The 24,496-nt window shown below is 40.7% G+C and overlaps 1 protein-coding gene across 2 annotated transcripts; it reads right to left on the reverse strand.

The window, feature by feature from the left end:
- Positions 1–312: 312 nt before the first annotated feature.
- Positions 313–1,026, reverse strand: LOC143270784 (periphilin-1-like). 2 transcript variants are annotated; one of them, XM_076561893.1, is made up of 2 exons: positions 769–1,026; positions 313–648 (listed from the first exon to the last, which is right to left on the reverse strand). In XM_076561893.1, exons 1-2 carry the CDS (start codon positions 1,024–1,026, stop codon positions 313–315), a joined length of 594 nt encoding a protein of 197 aa, XP_076418008.1. The 2 variants fall into 2 exon arrangements, with proteins under 2 accessions (XP_076418008.1, XP_076418007.1); XM_076561892.1 differs by having other exon boundaries at positions 313–1,026.
- Positions 1,027–24,496: the final 23,470 nt, after the last annotated feature.

The following is a 24,496-nucleotide window of genomic DNA, read 5'->3' on the forward strand; positions in this document are numbered from 1 at the left end:
CATCCCCTCCTCCAAAAGGGTTAGTACTTCCATTGGGGAACAGCAAACCCTCCCCCCATCCCCTCCTCCAAAAGGGTTAGTACTTCCATTGGGGAACAGCAAACTCTCCCCCCATCCCCTCCTCCAAAAGGGTTAGTACTTCCATTGGGGAACAGCAAACCCTCCCCACATCCCCTCCTCCAAAAGGGTTAGTACTTCCATTCAGTTGAGGCAGGACCAAGCTTCACCCCCATGCATCAAGGGTGAGCAAACAATCCAAAGGTAAGAAATCTAGAAGCTTTTACACAATTTTTGAACCGAGCCCTAATTCTTCTAAAAAGGGTCTCCAAAATCTGGAGTAGAATTATCATACTCCATAATGAAATGCTTGAGTTCTTCAACACGTTGCTCACCTATTTCATGCAAACTCTGCTTCATTGCAAACTGTATAGATTTTTCTAACGAAGGATCCTTTTCAACCAGCCTTTCCACCACCATCCCGAAAGTGTCACAGTCTTGTCGGTAAACCTTCTCAATCTCAGTGATTTTTGATGCGATCGCTTTTGAGCGAATGCTAAGCTGGCTGTCTTCACACAATTCTGGGCCAGCTGTTGTGTTTGACTCGGGTTCTTCTGTCTGGTTGATACGTAATGGTGCCTTGGATCCCATCTCAAACTCGGAAATTTCAGCCAAGTTATTTTCTTCTGACTGCTTGGGATTTTCATTAGCCCTCTTGCATGCGGCATCAGCCTGTTCCTTCTCAGTCAGCCGGCTGGGGCTTTTTAACACCTTGGATGAAGAACTTGAGGGCACAGTATCTCTTGATGTTTTCAAAAACTGGATGGCTCTCTCTTTACGTCTCTTTCGAAACTGATGGAAGGAGCGGATTCTGCTTCTACTGCTGAGACTGGATCCAAATCTGCTGTGTAGGGAGTCCTTCCTGCCCACACGAGATTCTCTCAAAAAAGGAGCGCCCCGTTTATGGGGAGAGCGTTGTCTTGAATAATGGGAAGAATAGAAACGTTTTCTTCTAAAGCCGTTTCTCATGGCCCTGTATTGAGGCTGTTGGCTTGTGGAATACTCATCTCTTGACCATCGGTAGCCATAATGGCCTCTTTTGTAGGGTGGGGCTCTTCTTGGATCCTGAGTAAAACAGCGGCCCTTGCCCCATTCTTGGTAATCAACATGACAGTAGTATCTACTGTAGCCTCCTTCCTTGGGTTTGGCTAGCAGAGAAGATCTCTTGTCTCCCAGAGGCGGTCTCTTTGGCACAACATTGATTAATCTATGGTTGCCATCACTGGGATGGTTCCAAGGAGGCGCTTGTTTTCCTGGAAGTGGCTTGCAGTCATACCATCCCTGCGCTTGTTTTCCTGGAAGTCGCTTGTAGTCACACCATCCCTCAGACCACATTTCATCTGTTTTGGAAGCCACTGGACTTCTGCGAACAGAAATGCCTACTTCCCTTCCGGTTCACTTTCAATTTCCAACCACACTTATGGCTCAGCTCAAGAATCTGTTATTGTCTAAAAATTCGTCATCGGAACTCCCCAATAGGTACGTTCCACCGATGCTGCTGAAACCGCACCAACAGCTCTCTAATTCGACTTAGGCCTACTCAACAGCACGGATATCTTGCCAGGTACTTGTAAGCTAGGAAATTAGCTGGGGCTAGTGAGGGCATGTGTCATACAGGAGAATGCAGTACCACCACTTGACAGTACAATTCCTAAGTGAATTCCACTTCCTACAAAAAAGTGTAGCTCTCACCCCTCACCAAAAAAAGCTTCTCTTTGCAACAGAGAGAGACCATTGCAGAAAATCACAACCACTCAATGTCAGAGAACAAGTGATTGTGGGGTTTCTAGCCCCAAGATACACACACAAAACTCCTGCACCTAAGGCTCAGGGAGCATCATTAAGAGGAAGAGGAAAGATTGTAGGAACCAGAAATGAAAGGGAAGCTTCACCCATGATATTTCAACAATATGACTGCCTAAACAAGACCTGAATAAGGACAATCCAATCAATATGCTAACTTGAAGCGGGAAATCTCATAGGGTTCCACCTCTAAACAAAGAACTACAGACTGCTAAAGAATTAGTCTTCCCCAGGGATCACCCTTTTAACTGGTTATCAATATCAAGTGGTCACCTCTGAAATCAAGTACATATACAAGCAACACGAAATAGACTGGAAACATTGTATTTATATATTTGTGCATATGTGTGTGTGTGTGTGTGTGTGTGTGTGTGTGCATGTGATGATCAAGGAAAAGACAACATAAATTTGAGAGGCATCCAGGAGGAGAGGATATGGAAGGGAAAGAAATAGAGAAGGAAAGGATGTGATTTTTTTTCATTTCTAAAATTTAAAAATTAAATAAAATGTAGATAAACATTTAAAACATATAAGTCAAAAATAGAAGCACGTAAAATATTTATTTAGCAGTGAACAAATTTAAAATGAATCAAAATTAATTTACACAATAGCAAAAAAATCATAATATTCTAATAAATTTCACTAGTGAAAAATTAAAGTACCTGAAACTACAAGCTTATAATATATTTATTTAACATATTGAACAAATGTAAAATTTATTAAAATTAATTTATATAACAGGAAAAATCATAATGTCATAACATTTGGCCTTTTATTTTCATTAACCCTACTGTTGAAGTTACCCATACTTGAGTCATAGAACATGGCAGAATCAAGTTGGTAATGATCTAAATGTTTAATTCCTACTGGCTTCTTTTCATGTGCTGGAAGATGCTATGCAGGCTACCAAAGGAGAAAAGTCATCATCAGTCACACCTATCTATGAAACCTTTGAGCTACAACAATGATCAGCATAACACATGGCCATTGGTGTATTAGTAGCTCAAATAGTATTGGTGTAACCAACCACTTTTTGATTGGATTTAAGTTCCTTTCCACAAGAGGAAACCCATACTACAGCATTATCAGACCAAGAACATACAGCTAGCAGTCATAGGCCCTAGGGGAGAACTTATTACTGTTATGTTATACTGTAAATGCACATAGTATTAAACTGACTTATCATTACAGCCGTAGATCAATGTATCTCTTATTCCTCATCTAAGGAGCTCTAAAATGGAGTAAACAGTGGTTAACATAGTGGCCAACAACTGGCCAAGGTGCAGAGAATAAGAGACAGAAGAATGCTCAGCCTTAAAGGGAACCTCATCCTCCCCTCACAGGCTTAAGAGATCATTGAAGAAGAGGACAAAGCAAGAGTATAATAATCTGAGGTGGTGGAGGAATACAAGGAAATTCTGGACACAGTAGGGCAGATGCACATATGAACTCACACAAACTGCAACACCATGAAAAAGAAAACAAACCTGTGCAAGCCCAAGGCAGACCAAATCCCAGCATGGAAGTGGGAGGTGGGCACACAGTCCCGGTCTATGTCTAGGAGCTATTGACAAGTGTTATCTGCTGGGAAAGGAAGGGCAATTTCCTTTTAAGAGTGTAGGTCTGGGAAGTTGACATTGCTCCAGCTGAAGAACACACACCCAAGGATATCTGGCACTACACTTTGGTCTTAAAGAAACGTTTTGTTGTTGTTATTTTAAGAAGAGACAAAATTAAGTGGGTAGGAAAGTGGGGAAATGAGTTGAGAAATAGTTGGCAGGGATAAATATGATCAAACACATAGTAAGAAACTGTCAAAAAAAACTAATAAAAAACAATTAAAGAAAAATCAATAAGACACTTTCTCCAGTGTTGTTAGATTATTTGTTTCAATGAGACCTGAGGTAATTACAGTTCAGAATGAATGGACTACATCACTACAGCCTTTTCTTAGACCTCCAGTGCCCCCACCCCCAACAGGATGAGTGAAAGAAGTCTAAGGCAGGAGCTCATTTTTTTAGTAAAAAGTAGGGACCTGTTGGGCCCTGGCCCCCGGTTTTGGGGAGCTGTTGCCTTGCCTGCTGACCTCGATCAGATGTCCTCCTTATGCTAATTCCCTGCCGATTTCATTCCTCCTAAACATCTTACTGCAGGTTCCTTGTTTGTGTATCCTGCATGTTGATGTAGTGCTAGAGTGTAAAACATCCGTAGCAAACTTTTGCCCTCCCAGGTTCTTCCACTGTATTGTTAGTCTGTATTTAAGGTCTCCTCCCTCCATCAATAGGGGGCATTCTACTGAGAGGAAAGACCCGCTGTCTTGTCTCTCTTTTTAATCCTCAGCCTCTTGCTCGGTCATGGTGAATGTGTAGTAAACGCGGGCGTTGCTACAACCAGAAAGCTTCTGAAATCTGATATTTGCCTTCATTTGAGTCTATAAAAACATTTGATAGTATGAGTTGATGATACTCTTGTTTGCTGAATAACAATGTCAGGTAATTTGATATTTAGCCAATAAATCAATACTTATTAATGTATTTGTGTCTATTGAATTATTGTCAGAGAACAGGATGAGTTAAATCAATTATTCTCTTTAATGAGATCTTTCTTGATGAAAATAATTAAGGGTGGATATTTCAGAGTGAGACTTCTAACAAGATGAATCTTATGGTGATGCAGTCTAAAACCAACAGTGCCCTTATGGATTAAAAAAGAAGAATGGTCTTGATAGAGAATTAGATGACCTGGATAAACCTTCAAATGCAAAACATAAAAATACTAAAAAAAATAACCTTAAGGTAGATTTTTTTCTAGTTCCATCCTTTTGCCTGCCAATTTCATGCTTTCATTGTTTTTCTCTGCTGAGTAGTACTCCATTGTGTATATGTACCACTTTTTTTCATCCATTCTTCAGTTGACGGGCATCTAGGTTTTTTCCAGGTTCTGGCTATTACAAATAGTGCTGCTATGAACATAGCTGAGCATGTATCTTAATGGTATGAATCAGCATTCCTTGGGTATATGCCCAAGAGTGGGATGGCTGGGTCTTGAGGTAGTTCGATTCCTAATTTTCTGAGAAACCACCATACTGATTTCCACAGTGGTTGTACAAGCTTGCATTCCCACCAACGGTAGAGGAGTGTTCCATTTGCTCCACATCCTCTCCAACATGGACTGTCATTGGTGTTTTTGATCTTAGCCATTGTGACAGGTGTAAGGTGGTATTTCAGAATCGTTTTGATTTGCATTTCTCTGATGATTAAGGATGTTGTACATTTCTTTAAATGTCTTTCAGCCAATGGTGATTCTTGATTTGTGAATTCTGTTTAGCTCTTTAGCCCATTTTTTAATTGGACTGTTTAGTATTTTGATGTCTAGTTTCTTGAGTTCTTTATATACTGTGGAGATCAATCCTCTGTCAGATGTGGGGTTGGTGAAGATCATTTTCCCATTCTGTTGGCTGTCTTTTTGTCTTATTGACAGTGTTTTTCTCCCTGCCAAAGCTTCTCAATTTTGAGAGGTCCCATTCATTAATTGTTGTGCTCATGGTCTGTGCTGTTGGTGTTATATTTAGGAAATGGTCACCGGTGCCAATGCATTCAAGAGAACTTCCTACCTTCTTTTCTACTAATTTTAGTGTCATTGGATTTATGTTCAGGTCTTTGATCCACTTGGACTTGAGTTTTGTGCATGGTGACAGATATAGATCTATTTGTAATCTTTTACATATTGACATCCAGTTATGCCAGCACCATTTGTTGAAGATACTTTCTTTTTTCCATTGTATAGTTTTGACTCCTTCATAAAAGACCAGGTGTTCATGTGTGCATGGATTAACGTCAGGGTCTTCAATTCGATTCCCTTGGTCCGTATGTTAGTTTTTATACCAGTACCAAACTGTTTTTATTACTATACCTCTATAGTAGAGTTTGAGGTCAGGGATGGTGATGCCTCCAAAGGTTGCTTTATCGTATAGGATTCTTTTAGCTATCCTGGGTCTTTTGTTTTTCCATATGAAGCTGAGTATTTTTCTTTCCAAGTCTGTGAAGAATTGTGTTGGGATTTTGATGGGGATTGCATTGAATCTGTAGATTGCTTTTGGTAAGATTGCCATTTTTATTATGTTAATCCTATCTATCCAAGAGCATGGGAGATCCTTCCATTTTCTGATTTCTTCTTCAATTTCCTTCTTTAGAGATTTAAAGTTCTTATCAAAAAGGTCCTTCACTTGTTTAGTTAGTGTTATCCCAAGGTATTTTATATTGTTTGTGGCTATTGTAAAGGGTGATGTTCCACTGACTTCGTTCTCAGCCCTTTTATCATTTGTGTATAGGAGGGCTACTGATTTTTTTGAGTTGATCTTGTATCCTGCCACTTTACTGAAGAAGTTTCTCAGCTGTAGGAGTTGCCTGGTAGAGTTTTTCGGGTCACTTATGTATACTATTATATCATCTGCAAATAGTGAAAGTTTGACTTCTTCCTTGTCAATTTGTATCCCTTTGATCTCCTTTTGTTGTCTTATTGCTCTAGCTAGAACTTCTAGTACTACATTGAATAAATATGGGGAGAGTGGACAGCCTTGTCTTGTTCCTGAATTTAGTGGTATCGCTTTGAGTTTCTCTCCATTTAATTTGATGTTTGCTGCTGGCTTGCTATAAATTGCCTTTATTATATTTAGGAATGTTCCTTGTATTCCTGATCTTTCCAAGACCTTTATCATGAAGGGGTGTTGGATTTTGTCAAAGGCTTTTTTAGCATCTAATGAGATGATCATGTGGTTTTTTTCTTTCAGTTTGTTCATATGATGTATTACATTGACACATATTCATATGATGAACCATTCTTGCATCCCTGAGATGAATCCTACTTGGAAGTGATGGATAATTGTTTTGATGTATTCTTGGATTCGCTTTGTCAATATTTTGTTGAGTATTTTTCCATCAATGTTCATGAGGGAGAATGGTCTGTAGTTCTCATTCTTTGTTGCATCTTTGTGTGGTTTGGGTATCAGGGTCATTGTAGCCTCATAAAAAGAGTTTGGTAGTGTTCCTTCTGTTTCTATTGTGTGGAACACTTTGAAGAGTATGGGTATTAGTTCTTCTTTGAGTGTCTGGTAGAATTCTGCACTGAAACCATCAGGTCGTGGGCTATTTTTTTGCTTGGGAGACTTTTGATGACTGTTTCTATTTCTTTAGTGGTTATTGGTCTATTTAAATGGTTTATCTGGTCTTGATTTAATTTTGGTATGTGGTATTTATCCAGAAAATTGTCCATTTCTCCCTGGTTTTCCATTTTTGTGGAGTACAGGTTTTTGAAGTATGATCTGATGATTCTCTGGATTTCCTCCTTGTCTGTTGTTATGTTTCCTTTTTCATTTCTGATTTTGTTAATTTGGGTGCTCTCTCTTTGCCCTTTGGTTAATTTGGCTATGGATTTGTCTATCTTGTTGATTTTTTTCAAGAACCAACTCTTGTTTCATTGATTTTTTGTATTGTTCTCTTGTTTTCTATTTCATTGATTTCAGCCCTGAATTTGATTATTTCCTGGTGTCTATTTCTCCTAGGTGAGTTTGTTTCTTTTTGTTCTAGAGCTTTCAGTTGTGCTGTTAATTCCTTGGTATGGGATTGCTCCATCTTCTTTAGGTGTGCATTTAGAGCTATGAATTTTCCTCTTAGCACTACTTTCATAGTGTCTCATAAGTTTGGGTATGTTGTACTTTCATTTTCATTGAATTCTAGGGAATCTTTAATTTATTTCTTTATTTTTTCCTTGACCAATTGATGTTTCAGGTGGGCATTATTCAGTTTTCATGAGTTTGTGGGTTTTCTATAATTTTTGTTGTTGTTGAGGTCTACCTTTAAGGCCTGGTGGTCTGATAAGATAAAGGAGATTATTCCAATTTTTTTTGTGTCTTTTGAGATTTGTTTTGTGGCCAAGCATGTGGTCAATTTTTCAGAAGGTTCCATGGGGTGCTGAGAAGAAGGTATATTCTCTTGTGTTAGGATGGAATGTTCTGTAGATACCTATTAAGTCCATTTGAGTCATAACATCTGTTGGGTCCTTTATTTCTTTGTTAAGTTTCAGTCTGGTAGATATGTCTTTTGGTGAGAGTGGTGTGTTAAAATCTCCCACTACTAATGTGTGGGGTGTGATGTGCATTTTAAACTGTAGTAGTGTTTCTTTTATGAATGTGTGTGCTTTTGTATTTGGAGCATAACTGTTTGGAATCGAGACTTCATCTTGGTGGATTTTTCCTGTGATCAATATGTAATGTCCACCCTGATCTCTTTTGATTGATTTTAGTTTGAAATCTATTTTATTAGATATTAGGATAGCTACACCAGCTTGTTTCTTAGGTCCATTTGCTTGGAAAGCTTTTTCCCAGCCCTTTACTTGGAGGTAGTGTCTGTCTTTGAAGTTAAGGTGTGTTTCTTGTATGCAGCAGATGGATGGGTCCTGTTTTCTTGTCTATTCTGTTAGCCTGTGTCTTTTTATAGGTGAGGTGAGACCATGGATATTGATGGATACTAATGACCAGTGATTGTTAATTCCTGTTATTTTTTTGTGGTTGTGTTGTGTTGTCCTTCTTTGGTGTATGTTGGTGTGGGATTATCTATTGCTTGGTTTTTCATGGATGTGTTTAGCTTCTTTGGGTTGGATTTTCCCTTCTAGTGCTTTCTGTAGGGCTGGGTTTCTGAACAGGTATTGATTAAATCTGGTTTTATCCTGGAATATTTTGTTCACTCCGCCTATGGTGATTGAGAATTTTGCTGGGTATAATAATCTGGGTTGGCATCTCTGGTCTATTAGTGTCTGCATAAGATTTGTCCATGACCTTCTAGCTTTCATAGTCTCTATTTAGAAGTCTGGTATTATTTTGATGGGTTTGCCTTTATATATTACTTGGTCTTTTTCCTTTGTGTTTCTTAATATTTTTTCTTTGTTCTGTGTGTGTTTAGTGTTTTGATCATTATGTGGCAAGGGGACTTTTTCTTTGGATCCAGTCTATGTGTTGTTCTGTAAGCTTCTTGTATCTTCATCGGTATTTCTTTCTTCAGGTTACGAAAGTTTTCTTCTATGATTTTGTTGAATATATTTTCTGGGCCTTTGACTCGGTATTCTTCTCCCTCTTCTATCCCTATTATTCTTAGTTTTGGTCTATTCATGGTGTCCTAAATTTCTTAGACGTTTTGTGTTACGACTTTTTTGTCTTTAGTGTTTTCTTTGCCTACGTATCTATTTTCTCTATTGTGTCTTCAGGGTCAGAGATTCTCTGTTCCATCTCTTGCAATCTGTTGGTTATGCTTATCTCTGTAGTTCCTGTTTGTATATTCAGGATGACTATTTCCAGCATTCCCTCAGCATGTGTTTTCTTTATTGTCTCAAATTCATTTTTCAGATCTTGGAATGTTTCTTTCATCGGTTTAATTGCTTTTTCTTAGCTTTCTTTGATTTCTTCCCATTTTTTGTTCATTTTTTCTTCCATTTCTTTAAGGGAGTTTTTTATTTCCTCTTTAATGGAGTTTTTCATTTCCTCTTTAAGGGAAGTTTTTATTTCCTCTTTAATGGAGTTTTTTATTTCCTCTTTAAGGGAAATTTTTATTTCCCCTTTAAGGGAATTTTTTATTTCTTCTTTAAGGGCCTCTATCATCTTCTTAAAGTCATTTTTAAGATTGAATTCTTCTGTTTCTTCAGACCTGTATGTTCAGGTCTTGCAGGTATAGAATCACTAGGTTCTGATGTTGCCATATAGGTCTGTATGTTGTTGCCTGTATTTTTGCACTGGCGTCTACTCATCTCTTCCTCTGCTCCGTGCAGGTGGTGTCTGTGTCTGAGAGTGCCTCTCTTGTTCTAATTTTTAGTCTTGGTTCACTAGGAGTTCTTGGTTAAATTGGTGCTATTGGACTGTTTCTTCAAGAGCAGCTGATCTCAGTTGGTGAAGTCTATACTTATGATTCTGGTGATCTGGTTTGGTTGCTGGGCATCACCTTTTTCTGTGTTCCCAGGTCACATTTTGTTCATTCTTCAACTCCTCAGTTGATCTTGTTTCTTCAGACTTCAAACTGTAGGGATCGGAATCCTCTCCCAGATGGAGTTCAGCTGAGCAGAGTAGTCTCACCAACATCTCAAAGTTGTTGGGTTTTGCAGGATCAGCAGCTGGGCCCTGAGTTGGCCTCAGAAGGAACGTTCAGAATCATTCTGGTTCTGTCCCTCGGAGATAGCTTCTTCCCAGGGTGTTGGGATTAAAGGCACCCCTGTTCCAAGCTCTTGATTAAGAGCTTGTTTTCACCAGCTCTTCAGTGGGTAATAGCTCAGTTTCTGGTCTTTATTGCAACTGTGTTTCAGCCGCCGTCTGCTGGGCCTGCCTGATTGCATTGAATACATAGATTACTTTCAGTAGGATGGACATTTTCACCCTATTATCTTACTAGACTATGAGCATGAGAGGTCTTTCCAGATTTTGGTTTTGTCTTTCATTTCTTTCTTCCGTGTGTAAAGTTTTCATTGTACAAGTCTTTATCTTCCTTGATTAGATTTATTCCAAGTTATTTTTGATCCTATTGTGAATGGATTGTTTTTATGGTTTCTTGGTATGATTTTCATCTATATACAGGAAAACTAGAGATGTTGTTTTTTTAATTTTGTATCCTAAAACATTGCTGGATATATTTTTCAGCTCTATTTATCCCGTGGAGTCTTTGGGATCTTTTATGTGTAGAATCATGTCTTCACATAGGTGTATGAGATTCTATCTTTCCTATATGTATCCCCTTTATCACCTTGTTTCATTGCTCCACCAAGGACTTCAAGAATTTATTGAAAAAGAGTAGAAAGAGTGGCCATTCTTGTCTTGTTCTTGATTTTAGCAGAAATGATTTCAGTTTTTCTCCATTTATCATGATGTTTCTTGTGGGCTTATAGTGTGTGTGTTTGTGTGTGTGTCTGTGTGTGTGTGTGTGTTGGTGGGTGTGGGTGTATGCTGCATATGTGAGTGTATTCTTACAAAGTATATTAACAAATAATTTTCCCTTAACCCAGTTGCAACATCTGTATGATTACCACCCTGCCTATAATGCCAGTGTAATTCTGTAGCTATCAAAGAGGAAAGGCAGTAGTTTTGTACAAAAACCATGACTTTACAAATATAAACTTAACATTTACATAATCTTTGTTTCAATTACAATTGTGACCTCAGACCAGTTGACAGGGGACTTATATATTGCCATTATTAGGTTGAAATATTAACCCTCTATCCCTAGATTCTCAAGGGCTTCTGTCATGAAGAGATGTTGGATTTTCCTAAAGGCATTTTCAGCATCTAATGAGCTGCTCGGGAGGCTTCACTTCTTGAGTCTCTGTGGTGCATTAAATCTACTGGTTTACATGTATCAAACCATCCCTGCTTCTCTGGGATGAAATCAAATTATCTTTTGGATGTGGTCTTGAATTTGGCTTGCAAATATTTTAATGGAAATTTTTGTGTTTATGTTCATCAGAGAGATTGGCCTATATACTTCTCTTTTTTGTTGGGTTTTTGACTGGTTTTGGTATCAGGGAAATGCTGGCTTAGTCAAACAAATTTGGAAGTGTTACTACTTTTTCTATTTTATAGAACAACTTGAGGAGTATTAGTGTTAATTCTCCTTTGAAAGTCTGGCAGAATTCTGTGTTGAATCTCCCTGGCCTGGGTGTTTTTAGTTGGGAGAGTCTTCCTAATTTTGTTTTTTACTTTTTATGATATGATGTTGTAGAAATTCTTTTAAAAATCTTTAAGTACCATGTGAGATCACAGCAGAAAACGACAGTATGACATGATTACTGACCCTAAGACATTCTATTGCCACTGCTTGTTATTTGCCTGGAGTTTCCCAGCAGAGGGAATTTTCTGCTGAGGTCCTGGCACACAGAACATGTTTTTTGAGCTCTTTTATTCTTTCTTTAATTTTTTCATTCATTTTTATTTTCTTTCAGATTTAATTTTTAATGTTAATATTTCCTGATTTTTATTAATTCTTTGGAAATTGCATGCAATGATTTCTAAGTTTTAATTTTTTTAATTTAAAGATTTTTTTCCATTTTCCATACCAACCACTGTTCCTCCTCTCTCCCCTCCTCTCTTTCACCCCCCCAACTTCCCCCCACTCCATCCCTTATCCATTCCTCAGAGAGGGTAAGGCTTCCCATGGGGAGTTAACAAAGTCTGGCATGTTGAGTTGAGGCAGGACTAATCCCGCTCTCCCTGTATCAATGTATCCCAAGGCATAGGGAATGGACTCCAAAAAGCCAGTTCATGCACCGTGGATAAATCCTTGTTCTACTGCCGGTAGTCCCACAAACTGCCCAAGCCACACATCTGTAACCCACATTAAGAGGACCTAGTTCAGCAACCCCAGAGAAACTAGGTAACAAGGAGGACCCTAATAGAGATGTGCATAGATCATTGTGGGAAGGGGGCATAGATAAGATCCCCTGAGAAAATAGCGAGCATGGGGAGAGGTAAGGGAAGGTGGCAAGAGAACATCAGGGAACTAGGTAGTTGAGCTGGGGGTGGGGGAAAAGAGAGGGTGAGCAAGGAAAGAGATACCTTTTTCTATTTATTTAAAATTTTAATAATTTTACCTACCAACCACAGATGTCCCTCTCGTTACTGTTCCTGCTCCCCTCAGCATCTCTCCCCCTACTTCCCATCTCCTCCTCCAAAATTGTAAGGCCTCCCATGAGGAGTCAGTCAGCAAAGCCTGGTACATTCAGTAGAGGCAGATCTCAGACCCTCCCCCCTGCATCAAGAGTAAGCAAGACAGATGATGGGCTCAAGAAAGCCAGCTCATGCACCAGGGATAGAGCCTGATGCCACTGCCAGGGGCCCCCCAAACAGACCAAACTACACAATTGCCCCCCTATGCAGAGGGCCTTGTCCAGTCCCATGCAGGTTCCACAGCTGTTGGTCCATAGTTTGTGACTTCCTACTATCTTGTTTCAGTTGTTTCTGTAGATTTTTCCCATCATGATCTTGACCCCCCTTGCTCATATAATCCCTCTTCCTTCTCTTCATCTGGACTCCCAGAGCTCGACCTGGTGCTTGGTTGTGGATCTCTGCATCTGCTTCCATCAGTTACTGGATGAAGGATCTATGATGACAATTAGGGTCTTCACCAATCTGATTACCAGGGTAGGCCAATTCAGGCACCCTCTCCACTATCATTAGTAGTCTAAGCTGGGGTCGTCCTTGTGGATTCCTGGGAATTTCCCTAGCACCAGGTTTCTCCCTGACCCCATAATGGCTCCCTCTATCAAGATGAACCCAGCTAAGACTCTAAAAGTCCAGTCAACGACAGGGAGGAGGGACTATATGAGCAAAGGGGTCACGATCATGGTGGGAAAACCTGCAGAGACAGCTGACCCAAGCTAGTTGGAGCTCACTGACTCTAGATTGACAGCTGGGGAACCTGCATGGGACAGAACTAGGCTATACTGTTTTAATATCTCTTTCCAATTCTCATTATATTGGTTAGGAGATTACAGTTATTTTGATTAGTTTAGCTTATCATTTGTCTGTTTACCTTTTCAAGGAACCAACTCTTCATTTCATTGATTCTTTGCATATTTTGTTTCTAGTTCATTGATTTCAGCCCTGATTGATAGAGACCTTTAAAGAGGAAATGAAATTTTCCCTAACTAATTAACTAACTGTTAATATTTGTTCTGACCACCGTGTATACTGTGCCTCATGCACTGCACATACACACTTTGTATACACACACATACACAGTCACACACACACATAAATTTAAAAGACAAAGTAAACTTCAAAAATAATTCTGCCGTGCTGAATGTGTTACAAGAGTCCTCTTATCTTATCATTGGGTGATGATAGCAGGAGGATGTCGTGGACAAGACAGTTTGAAAAACAATAGAGGAAGAGATCCTAAATCTATTCCTGTATCAAATCACCTTGGAGTATACACAAACTTGAGAAAGAGCGATGGCTACATACAGGAAGTTCCTAGTTCCATGCCTGGTTCACCTACTAAACTTTGATAAACCTTGTAGGGATGCAGAAACTCAATGGAGGGGTAACTTCTTTTGTATTATTTTGTGTGTTATGTCATTCATTATCATTCTAGACGATAGAGGAGGAAGCATAAGTATACCTACATTTGAGTAAAAACACAGCCAAGAAAAAAATACCTATGGCTATATGTGAACATAATATTCATCGTGGTAAATAAGTAGGAACTATGATATCAATCTCTTCAGAAACTTTAAGTTTTAAATAATGCTGCATTGGAGGCTTATGCTTCAGTATGAGTAAAAACAAATACAAGGATACAGAGGAACACCCACAAATACAGACAATGCTCTCATTTGTAAATAATTTGCATTTTGAACTGTATTTTAGATAGGACTTGCTCTTCTTAGGCATATTATGTATTATTATACACTTTGGTATCTGAAAGAATTTCTTATTAAAAATTTTAAATTTTAAGTTTCATTATTGCTTTAATATCCCAGGGAGCAAGTGGTTGTTGGCAGAGTGCTTTTCCTCACGTGTTGAAGGTCCTGGTATCCGAAATCAGTGCTGTAAAGTATTCATAACCTTGCTTTCATATCTTCTCCAGTTCACAAACTCTAGAGTCTAGACCAATGAAAATGTGACTGGCCGGTGGTGGATGGCTTTAATCCCAGCACTTGGGAGACTTAGGAAGAGGGATCTCTAAGTTGGAGGACAGCCGGGTCTACAGAGTGAGTTCCAGGGGCGGCCAGGGCTACACAAAGAAACCTAGTCTTGCTAAAAAAAAAAAAAAAAAAAAAAAAAGTCCCTGAAATTTTGTGAGAACTTGCCAATGCACACTCAGAAATGCAGCTGTTTTTAGTAATTTTTTCCCCTCTGAAACATCCACGAAAGCAAACGTTCTTGCCCTAAATTTGGGGAACCCCCTCAGCCTTGAACAGGGCGGCCACACTTTAGAGATTACTTAGCTCAAACCACCAGAACACCCGCGCCTAACTGGCTGTGTACAGGCAGAGAGTGGGGGGAGGGCTGCTTAGTGATAAGTCCTTGAGCCCTCTCTGGCCTCCCACAGCGTCCTCTACACCAGGGACGTGATTCCGGGTCCACGAAGCCCTTCCAACAGGCTTTGCGGATGCTGCCCAGTGCACAAACTCAAGGGTCCCTAAACGCATGAAAAAGGCCATCCCACGTGGTGTCTCCTCCACCTGCCCCAGGGTCCCAGCAAGCGCCAATTCCCAAAGCTCCCAGGTTCAGGGTCCCACACTCAGTCAAGGGAGAGGTCCTGGCTTCAGAGAGATCTCTCAAGCTACCAGGAAGGTGGGGATAATGCATGAATCTTACGTGATCTAGGCCTGGCCGTCCTGTGGTCGGATCTCAGCCCTCTGTGGGGGTCTCCTTCCCACTCTTTCAGCTCTTAGTTGAGGGTAAGTAGGAAAGGAAGAAAGAAACTCCTGTCCCTCTGAGTGCTGGCCCCGCCCAGCGGATAACTGATCTCTCCTAGATTCGCCCCAGAGTCTCAGAGGGGCGGGAGCTGTGGACCTGGGAAAGCCTCCAGGGTTTCTTTTCTACTTCCTGAGAAAATCTTTAGCTCTATTAAGTGAGACAAAGGGTGACTGAGGGAACCATGTAACGGGAAATTAGCATTTACGGGAAAAACAAGCTTAAAAAAGTTTTAATAAGGATTAAAATGTTGTGGCACCTCACCCCTTTGGGTGTTTTGCCTGCATGTATGTGTGTGTACCACAAGCATTCCTTGTGCCCACAGAGGACAGAAGAGGAACTGAGAGGGCACTGGAGTCCTTGGAACTGGAGTTGCAGACACAGATGGCTGTGAGCTGCCACAGAAGTGCTGGGAACTGTGCCTGGGTCCTTTGGAAGACCAGTGGTTGTTGCTCTTCAGGAGGGTCATGTCCTCAAGTTCTGGCAGGCAACCAGACCAATGGCAACAGCTTATATTATCTGAGGAAATCTTTTGGACCATCAAACCACAAAACTCAAAGGAGGTTTCACACACCTGGCACCAGATTTTTTCTCCTAATGTCTGTGCTTCCAGGGGAGGGCATTGTTCCCCAGGATGGGATATTTCCAATTAAATTACATGGACATATTTTGTATATGCATTTTTAAGAAAGCCTATGAGAAATAGATCTGCCTATGGATTCTTTCAAACACCAAAGAAGTCATTATCCATTCACTCTCCTGCTGGCTTTCCCACCCTATACATTACCCCCCCACCCCATCATTGACTTCCCCACTTATGTTTCCCCCCATTTCCCCTTCCTGTCTTTATGGCACCTGTGCTCTACTACAGAGCCAAGAAGCCAAAAGAAATATTTCTTTCTTATGTGTGCTCTGTGCTTGTTAAAGGTTTTTGTTGTTGTTGTTGTTTTATTTTTTTAGAGACAGGGTTTCTCTGTGTACCCCTGGCTACCACCTCCCAGTGTTAATTTTTTTTAATTAGCAGGCTAAATATTGCCTTTCATTATTGTTGATATGACATTTTTAGAGATGTGTTTCATTTTATTTTGTTCATTCCGCCTCCCCCCACTCTACCCTGTACCCCTGATTTCCTCTTTCTATCTGATCGTCCTGTACCTCCACTCAAATAGTCCTTCTCCTCTTTGGTTGAAAGCAGCCCATTCTACTAAAAATTCCTCCCATGAATGTTCCTGATACCATTTTTCACATGACCTCCCGTTTATCTGAGGATCAGAGGAAAAAGCCAGCCACTATAGTAAACATAGAAGTCAGGCAGTGGTAACACAAGCCTTTAATTCTATCACTTGGAAGGCAGAGATCTGTCTGGATCTCTGTGAGTTCAAGGCCACACTGCAAACAGAGCCAGGCATGGTGGTGTATACCTTTAATCCCAGCACTAACCATAAAGGTCTGCAGGTCTGTACAGACAGACAGGAAGTGACAGAGCTGGGCAGAGAAAGTGATGTAGCTGGGCAGAGAACAGAATGACATGGCAGAACCTAAGGGCCTATAGGCATGGGTATACAGGAAGTAGTTTTCTTTGGCATAGGATCTCCAAGGGATAAGAACATGGCTCGCTTCTTTCAGCTTTTCTGATCTCTCCTCGTTTAACCCCAATATCTGTCTCTGGGTTTTTTTTTTATTATTATTAATAAGACCATTTAGCATTTGGTCCTACAGAGGTGAACATTAGGTGGCTCTTAATGGGGTAAAGACAGCCCAAGATAATCTTTCTCAGGTCTTGCATGCTTCCTAATCTTCCTAAGTACCAGAAATTCCAACAAACTAATTAGATACATAGAATCTTTAACATAGGTTTGTGTGCGTGCACACCCCCCCCCACACACACCCCACACAGACACAGACACAGACACACACACACACACACACACACACACACACACACACACACACACACACACCCTGCCCAAAGCTTGGAACTTCAGTTAACAGGAAAGTGCCATTTGTAGTCAGTTATAATAAAAGTGTTACATAGTGCAACTACATGGAAGTGGAGAATCTTGCTTTGATACAAGTGTTTCTGGCATATACCCACCCAATTAATGCATTTACAAATGGCCCAGTTCATTTCCAGAGAATCTCATATTTTGCACAAGTAGACCTTAGTTAGCTCAGTTACTCCAGTGGTGGTAGGTCTGAATCATCTGTGCATGCATTCCTATTCTGTTTATTTGTCAGTAAGTAGCTGTCTAGGTGCTTAGTTAAACTTTTAACTAACATCATTTCGATGAATGTATGTGAGGTAGACCTGGTGACCCACATCCATGACCCCAGCACTCAGAAGGCAGAGGCAGCAGAAGTCTGCCAATGCTATGTAGCCAGATCTTGTCTCAAAACCAAAGTAAAGACACTAAATCTTCTCAAGAGGCACATGGGTAACAGGTGTAGCTAGAGTACTAGCTTAGCATGCAGGAGGTCCTGGGTTCCAGCCCAGCACTGCCAGTCAAAGGGAAACAAACAACACCATTATTTGCTTACAAAGTCTGGATGGATGTTTTCATTCCTTGTGCAGAAGTGAGTAACATTAAAAAATTTTTGGAAGCCGGGCGGTGGTGTCGCACGCCTTTAATCCCAGCACTCAGGAGGCAGAGGCAGGCGGATCTCTGTGAGTTAGAGGCCAGCCTGGTCTACCAAGTGAGTTCCAGGAAAGGCGCAAAGCTACACAGAGAAACCTTGTCTTGAAAAACCAAAAAAAAAAAAAAAAAAAAAAATTTTGGACGATTCCACCTAGCTCCTGGCAGCTGTTCTCCAATCTCTCTCTCTTATTACTTTAGAAAGCTCACGTGAGTGCATTTAAACAGTTTTTTTATCCTTTTGTGGTGTGCTTATTTCACTTATCACAATGTCTGTAACATTTGTCTTTATTGTAGCATGTCAGCATTTCCTTCATTTTTCAAGACTAATGCTTCCCATTTATAGATGGAGAGAGACGAGGAAGACCTCCAACATAAGCCTCTGACCTACACACACACACACACACACACACACACACACACACACACACACACACACACACGAAAGAGAATAAATATAAGTATTTTATTTATTCATGCATCCATCAGTAGACATGCAGAAGGAATAGGATTTCCCTCTTGTCTTTTCATTTGCTTCATGATTTGACTGAACTAAAAATAGCCAGCCAAGTTTGGAAGAATGCTTAGCATGTGTAAGGTCCTAGGTTTGGTCCAAGCCTCCCAGTCCCAGATAAAGCCACTTTTGTTTGTTTGTTTGCTTGTTTGTTTGTTTTTTCACCTGAGACAGGGTCTCCTGTAGTTCATCCTTGTCTGGAACTCTCTGTGGAAACTAAGGTGACTTCAAAATCCTGATCTTCCTGCCTCCAACTTTAAACTGTTGGAATTACAGACACACATCCTGCATTAGGGTAGTCTTTTATTTTGGGGGTACAGTGAGACTGATAGTTCAGGAGATGACAATACTTTTTAAATTTTCATTTATTTTGTTTTATTTTTTTTTTTAATTTTCATTGTGTATACTGTGTTCTGCCTGCAGGTATCCCTTCAGGCCAGAAGAGGGCACCAGATCTCATTACAGATGGCTGTGAGACACCAAGTGGTTGCTGGAAAATGAACCCAGGACCTCTGGAAGAACAGCCAGTGCTCTTAACCTCTGAGCCATCTCTCCAGCCCTAAATTTTCATTTATTTTCATTTCATGTACATTTGTGTTTTTCCTGCATGTATATCTGTGTGGGGGTGTCAGATTCCCACTAGGGTGGGCAGGGTGGGGGTTGATATGAAGAAGGCATGGGTTACAGGGTTGTAGAAAAGCCCCTTTGTTGTGATGTCTATAGGTAAGAAGGGGTTAGGATAGGTGCTCAGGTTAATGACTGGCTAATTTGAATGGCTTCATTGGGCAAAACCAGACTTACCTAGTAACTGGCCCCAGGGAGATTAGGGTAGGGAAATACTCCTGAGGGGTTGGGATGGAGGGTGAGTTAGCTTCTGTTTTTTTACATGTGAAAGGCAGTAGCCCAAGCAGCTGTTTACTATCTCTAGGTCTTGGGCAGGGTATTGTTTCCAGCACCAGCAAAAGGCTAGGAAGTCACACCATCAGAATCACAACAGAAAGGACCTCCTGTTTGCAACAGGCTTCTCTATAATATTTCCTTAATTTGGTTTCCTTAGGGATGTCTCAATCAGGAGTATCCTTTTGAAACCAGATCCTCCGTAGAAAGTGAAAGAGTAAAGGCACTGAAATCCCAAGGCCGGAGTGGTTAAAAATGGCTTATTTTATGAGGAGCTGGGGATGGAACCCAGTTTCGCAGACATGCCAAGGCACACCAGCAGCCCCTCAACTGACATTTAAAAGCCTCCATCAGTATGGAGTTTTCAGCCTCCATTCCCTACAATCCCAACCCCCAGTATTCTTTCCCAGCTGAGGCTCCCCTTATGACCAAGGGCCTGCTGAGGTGCCCAGCCTTGGCTCAAAGGCCCTGACTTCACAGGCTTTGTTTATCTCTCACTCACTTCCTGGCTGTTTGGGTAGAAATAGATAAATCAGATGTGTGGGGAAGAAGAACTTTGGAACCCATGAGGTTTTTTCTCCTGGACAAGGAGGTGTCTTTCTTTGCTTTCACGGTCAGCAAGAAATCTCACAATATCCCCATGAGGATAAAAGAATAGATGTGAGCAGGCCTGCTGAAAGGACTCCTGTGTGAAGGGGGCAGAGAACATGGGGCCTGTCTTTTAAAGGCCAAGTCCCATCTGTGCACACAGGCCCATGTGGCTATTCCACACATGCTCAAAGATCACGTGGCTGTGCCACGTGCTTACACAACCACAGGGTCATGGGTCATGCAGTACATATCACCCGGAAATGAATAGGTGAAAATGCCTGAGTGTCCTGCCAGGCATGTAGGACCGTGGGGGCCTGGTTGGAATTCCTATCACCTCTCAAGTGAAATTTCCCCAGAGACCCCTGGGCTTGGATAAGAGGTCTTCACTGGTCTGCAGAAGCCCTTCCTGATTTGCCTAGTTTTTCTTCTCTTTTTCCTTAGGGAGTAATGGCCATTCACAAGTCAAAAGCCATTTACCCTGTGGATTGCCTGGACAGGCATAGACCTAAATGGCTTTGCGTGGCTCTCCAGTGGCAGAAATCCTTTGCTCTCTCCTTGCTAGAAAAGAATGCTTAGGAGAGCTAGAAAGATGGCTCAGCAATTAAGAGTAAGGACTGCTCTTCCATAGGACCAAGGTTCAATTCCCAGCAATCACATGGTGGTTCACAACCATTTGTAACTCCTGTCCCAGGGGCTCTGACACCCTATTTGGCCTCTGTAAGTACCAGGTACACAATCATATGCAGGCAAAACACCCATACACAGAAGCAGAGTATGGAGAATGCTTAGGGCTGAGAATGTAGTGCATTTGGTACAATGCAGGAGCACAGAGCCTTGGTGTTAGATTCCCAGTACCAAGTAAACAAAACATGCTGGCACAAACTTATAAATCCAGCACTTAGAGGGTAGAGTCATGGAGGATCAGAGGTTTCAAACGACCCTCAGTGAGTCAGAGGTTGGCCTGGCACACACAAAAGCTTGTCTAAATAATTAATTTAAAATAATGTGTGGCTGGGCAGTGGTGCTGCATGCCTTTTATCCCAGCACTCAGGAGGCAGAGGCAGACAGATCTCTGTTTTCTAGGACAGCCTGGTCTGCAGAGTGAGTCCAGGACAGCCAGGACTACACAGAGAAACTCTGTCTAAACAAGCAAAAATAAATACATAAATAAACAAAACAATAGTAATGTGGTGGATGGGGTCACTCTGGGAAGATGGCTTAGTGGTTAAGAGCTCTGGCTGCTCATCCAAAGGATTGAGGTTGTATTTCCAGCATCCACATTGTGACTCACAGCTGTCTGTAACTCTAGTCCCTGGGGATCTGACAAGATTTTCTGGTTACTGTGGGTATCAGGCACATACACCGTGCTCTAATATACACTCAGGTAAAACAGTCATCATATGAACATATATGTGTTAATCATTTTTTAAGTTTTCTGTATGTTTAAAACTATCTGTTTTGTTTCATGAGTTTGAATGTTTTCCCCTGCAGGCACCTAATTGTAACAGAGGCATGCAGTTCACAGAGAGGCCAGAAGAGGGCATCCTATCACCTGGACTGGAGGTATAGGCCCTTAGGAGCTGCCTGCCATTTGTGTGCTGGTAAGGGAATGCTGCTTCTCTGCAAGAGTGGCAAGGGCTATTAAGTGCTGAACCATCTCCCCAGCTGATGAACCAGGCTGCCTCCATCTTAGGCTTGAAAGCCATCTTATAGCAAAGACAAAGTAGGTTCATTCCTGTTGATGATTCAATCTGTTTCTCAATGATTGGGCTATACCCCACCTGCAAATGCCAGCATACCTGGCTGTTCTTCTGCTTAATGTAGTTTTTCTATTTACCAGATTTTCAACTTATTTTATTTTTTGAGGCAGAATCTCTCAATGACCTTCACTCATTCTGTTAAGTATCCTAACTAGTAAATTCCAGAAACAATAAAAAATAAATAAAAGAAAAAAAAACCTTGTCACCCCTAAAGGAGATTTATCAAATGTTTCACTCTTATATTTCTATGTCTTTAGAAATTGTGCTGTATTTAGAAAGTCCTTGTCAAACTTTCAAATAGAACGTATAACTAAGTTTCTTTTTTTATCTTTTTTGAGACAGGGTCTCTGTGTATAACCCTGGCTGTCTTGGAACTCCTCTGTAGACTAGGCATGCTTCAAATACACAGAGATCCATGTTCCTCTACCTTCTGATTACTGGGTGTAATGTAAGGCATGGATCACCGGTGCCAACCCCTTTCTTCTTCCTTCCTTCCTTCCTTCCTTCCTTCCTTCCTTCCTTCCTTCCTTCCTTCCTTTCTTCCTTCATTTCTTCCTTCCTTTCTGACATGGTTTCCCCAAGCTGCTGAGGCTGTCTTAGAATTGACCATGCTTCTGCCTCAGCCTCCCAAGTGTTGTAACAACAGGTGTATGTCATCATGTTTATCCAAACTATTTTGTAATGTTGTCATGGAACTAGATTCTAAAAGGACTGGACTTCATGTTATTAATCACGCAAAACCTTAAAAGGGCATCCTAACCCTGTGCTTGTCAGCTGAGGTTCATTTTTTATCCCAGGGGACAATAGGCCATGATTGAGATATTTTTGGTGGACACAACCAGGAGCTTGGTTGTGTAGACAGAGGCTACATGATACTTCTACACTCCCTGCAGTGCTCAATTCCCATAACCTACCTAGAGGCTCACAACACCATTCTTTAACTCCAGTTCCAGAAGATCTGACAACTCTTCTGATCTCCGTGGGCATGACATGCATGTAATGTGAACACACATGCAGGCAAAAACATTCCTTATGAGCAAGCCAAGCAGTTCTTTGGCATGTGTCCAAAGTTCTTGACATCCTACTCCAGATACTTGTTTAGTCTTGTTCATTGCCACTCTGTTCACATAGACTAGGAAAAGGAAATAACCTAAGTAGTTTTCAACTAATGAATGGGTAATGAGAATGCAGTACATATACACTGTGGAATACTATTCATCAGTAAAAGAGGCAAAGAGATGGAGCTAGAAAATATTATATTAAGTGAATTAATCCAGACACAGAAAGTCAAATGGCACATTTGTTCTCATTCTTCTGTGATTCCAACCTCCAAAACTTCAGATGTGAATATGAAACCTGGTTGTGGTGGTACATTCCCATAGCATTTGTTAACGGAGGCAGAGGCAGGAGGATGTGGAGTTTGAGGCTGGCCTAAAAGGCTTGCTAAGGAGAAGCTTTGGCCGAGGCCCAGCCACAAACAGTGGCAGTGGGACCATGGAGGCAGCATCTGCTGCTCTGAGTTGCTGGTTGCTTCTCATCGTGTTGGTGACTGCGGTGAACTCTGCTACCTGGGATGAATGGTTTACTGCTGTTTGTTCAGAGAAGAATTGCCAGGACCATTGTGTTACAAGAAAGCATCAGCAAAGGTCAGTTTGGAAAAATTTGGCAAGTCAAATGGTGGGGAGAAATGGCTGTGAAGATATTGTCTTCTAGGGTAGAACATTCATGGTTCCGAGAGACAGACCTTTATCAGACTGTGATTACTCCAAACCACAGAGACGGCACACACACACACACACACACACACACACACACACACACACACACACACACACAAATTCTGTACAGAACCATGACCATACCTAAAAGCAACTTTGAAATCTTCAAAACAATGATGGTACCCCACAACAATGATTCCATATGGACTATGGTAAAGCCATTAAGCTGATTAACACCACAGAAAGATCGACTTTGGACTACAAACTGCTCAGGACAATTTTGAGATGGCTAGCTGAGATGATCCAGCCTGACAGACTACTTGAACAAGGACTTGAAAAAAGCCCTGTACTTTTTCATTATGCAGTAACTGGACAAATGATACAGGACTTGACAATTAACCACAAAATTTCTTTTCAGGATTCCCTAAAGATGTCTTCACCCCCCCAGAAAGCAGGAAGTAATTTTAAGAAAATGATGCCCACATTCCTAAGATTTGGGATGGGAGGTTTTTGGTTGTTTAATGAGTTATGGATATTGTCATTGCTTATGATGGTAGGTTACAAGTTGTTAATTGTTCGTGGTCAGAAAAAAAGCTGAACAAGGAGATTAGATTCAGAGTTTTTGTTTAAAAAAAGAAAAAAAAGAAAATATAGATATGCGGTAGATCATTTAATTTACTCTAAGGAAAAAAATAAATAATAGGATAAATGGGTAGACCATTGAATCTACTCTAAAAAGAAAAGGGGAAGATATAGAAATGACAAAAGGTAGATTATTGAATCTATTATAAAAAAGATAGAATATGGAGATGATAAGATATAAAGGTCTGTTATTGAATCTACTTTTGAAAAGGAGCTACTTGTTTTAAATAGGCTAAGTAATGAATTTTTTTTGTCTGAATTTGTCAAATGTTAATGGACTGGACATTGTTATATATTAATGGAGTTTTTCGTTTGAATCTGTCAAATGTTAATGGATAGACATCATTAATGTAATTCTTGACTGTATATATTGTATATACTTATTGGATATAGTTTTTCTTGTATTAGTTATTACTTTTTTAATTTTATAC

This window comes from Peromyscus maniculatus, chromosome X (genome assembly GCF_049852395.1).
Source record: "Peromyscus maniculatus bairdii isolate BWxNUB_F1_BW_parent chromosome X, HU_Pman_BW_mat_3.1, whole genome shotgun sequence".
NCBI lineage: Eukaryota > Metazoa > Chordata > Mammalia > Rodentia > Cricetidae > Peromyscus > Peromyscus maniculatus.

Excerpts from the sequence above, each read along its gene's own strand:
- LOC143270784 (XM_076561892.1), bottom strand. The coding sequence starts at position 1,026 with ATGAGAAACGGCTTTAGAAGAAAACGTTTCTATTCTTCCCATTATTCA.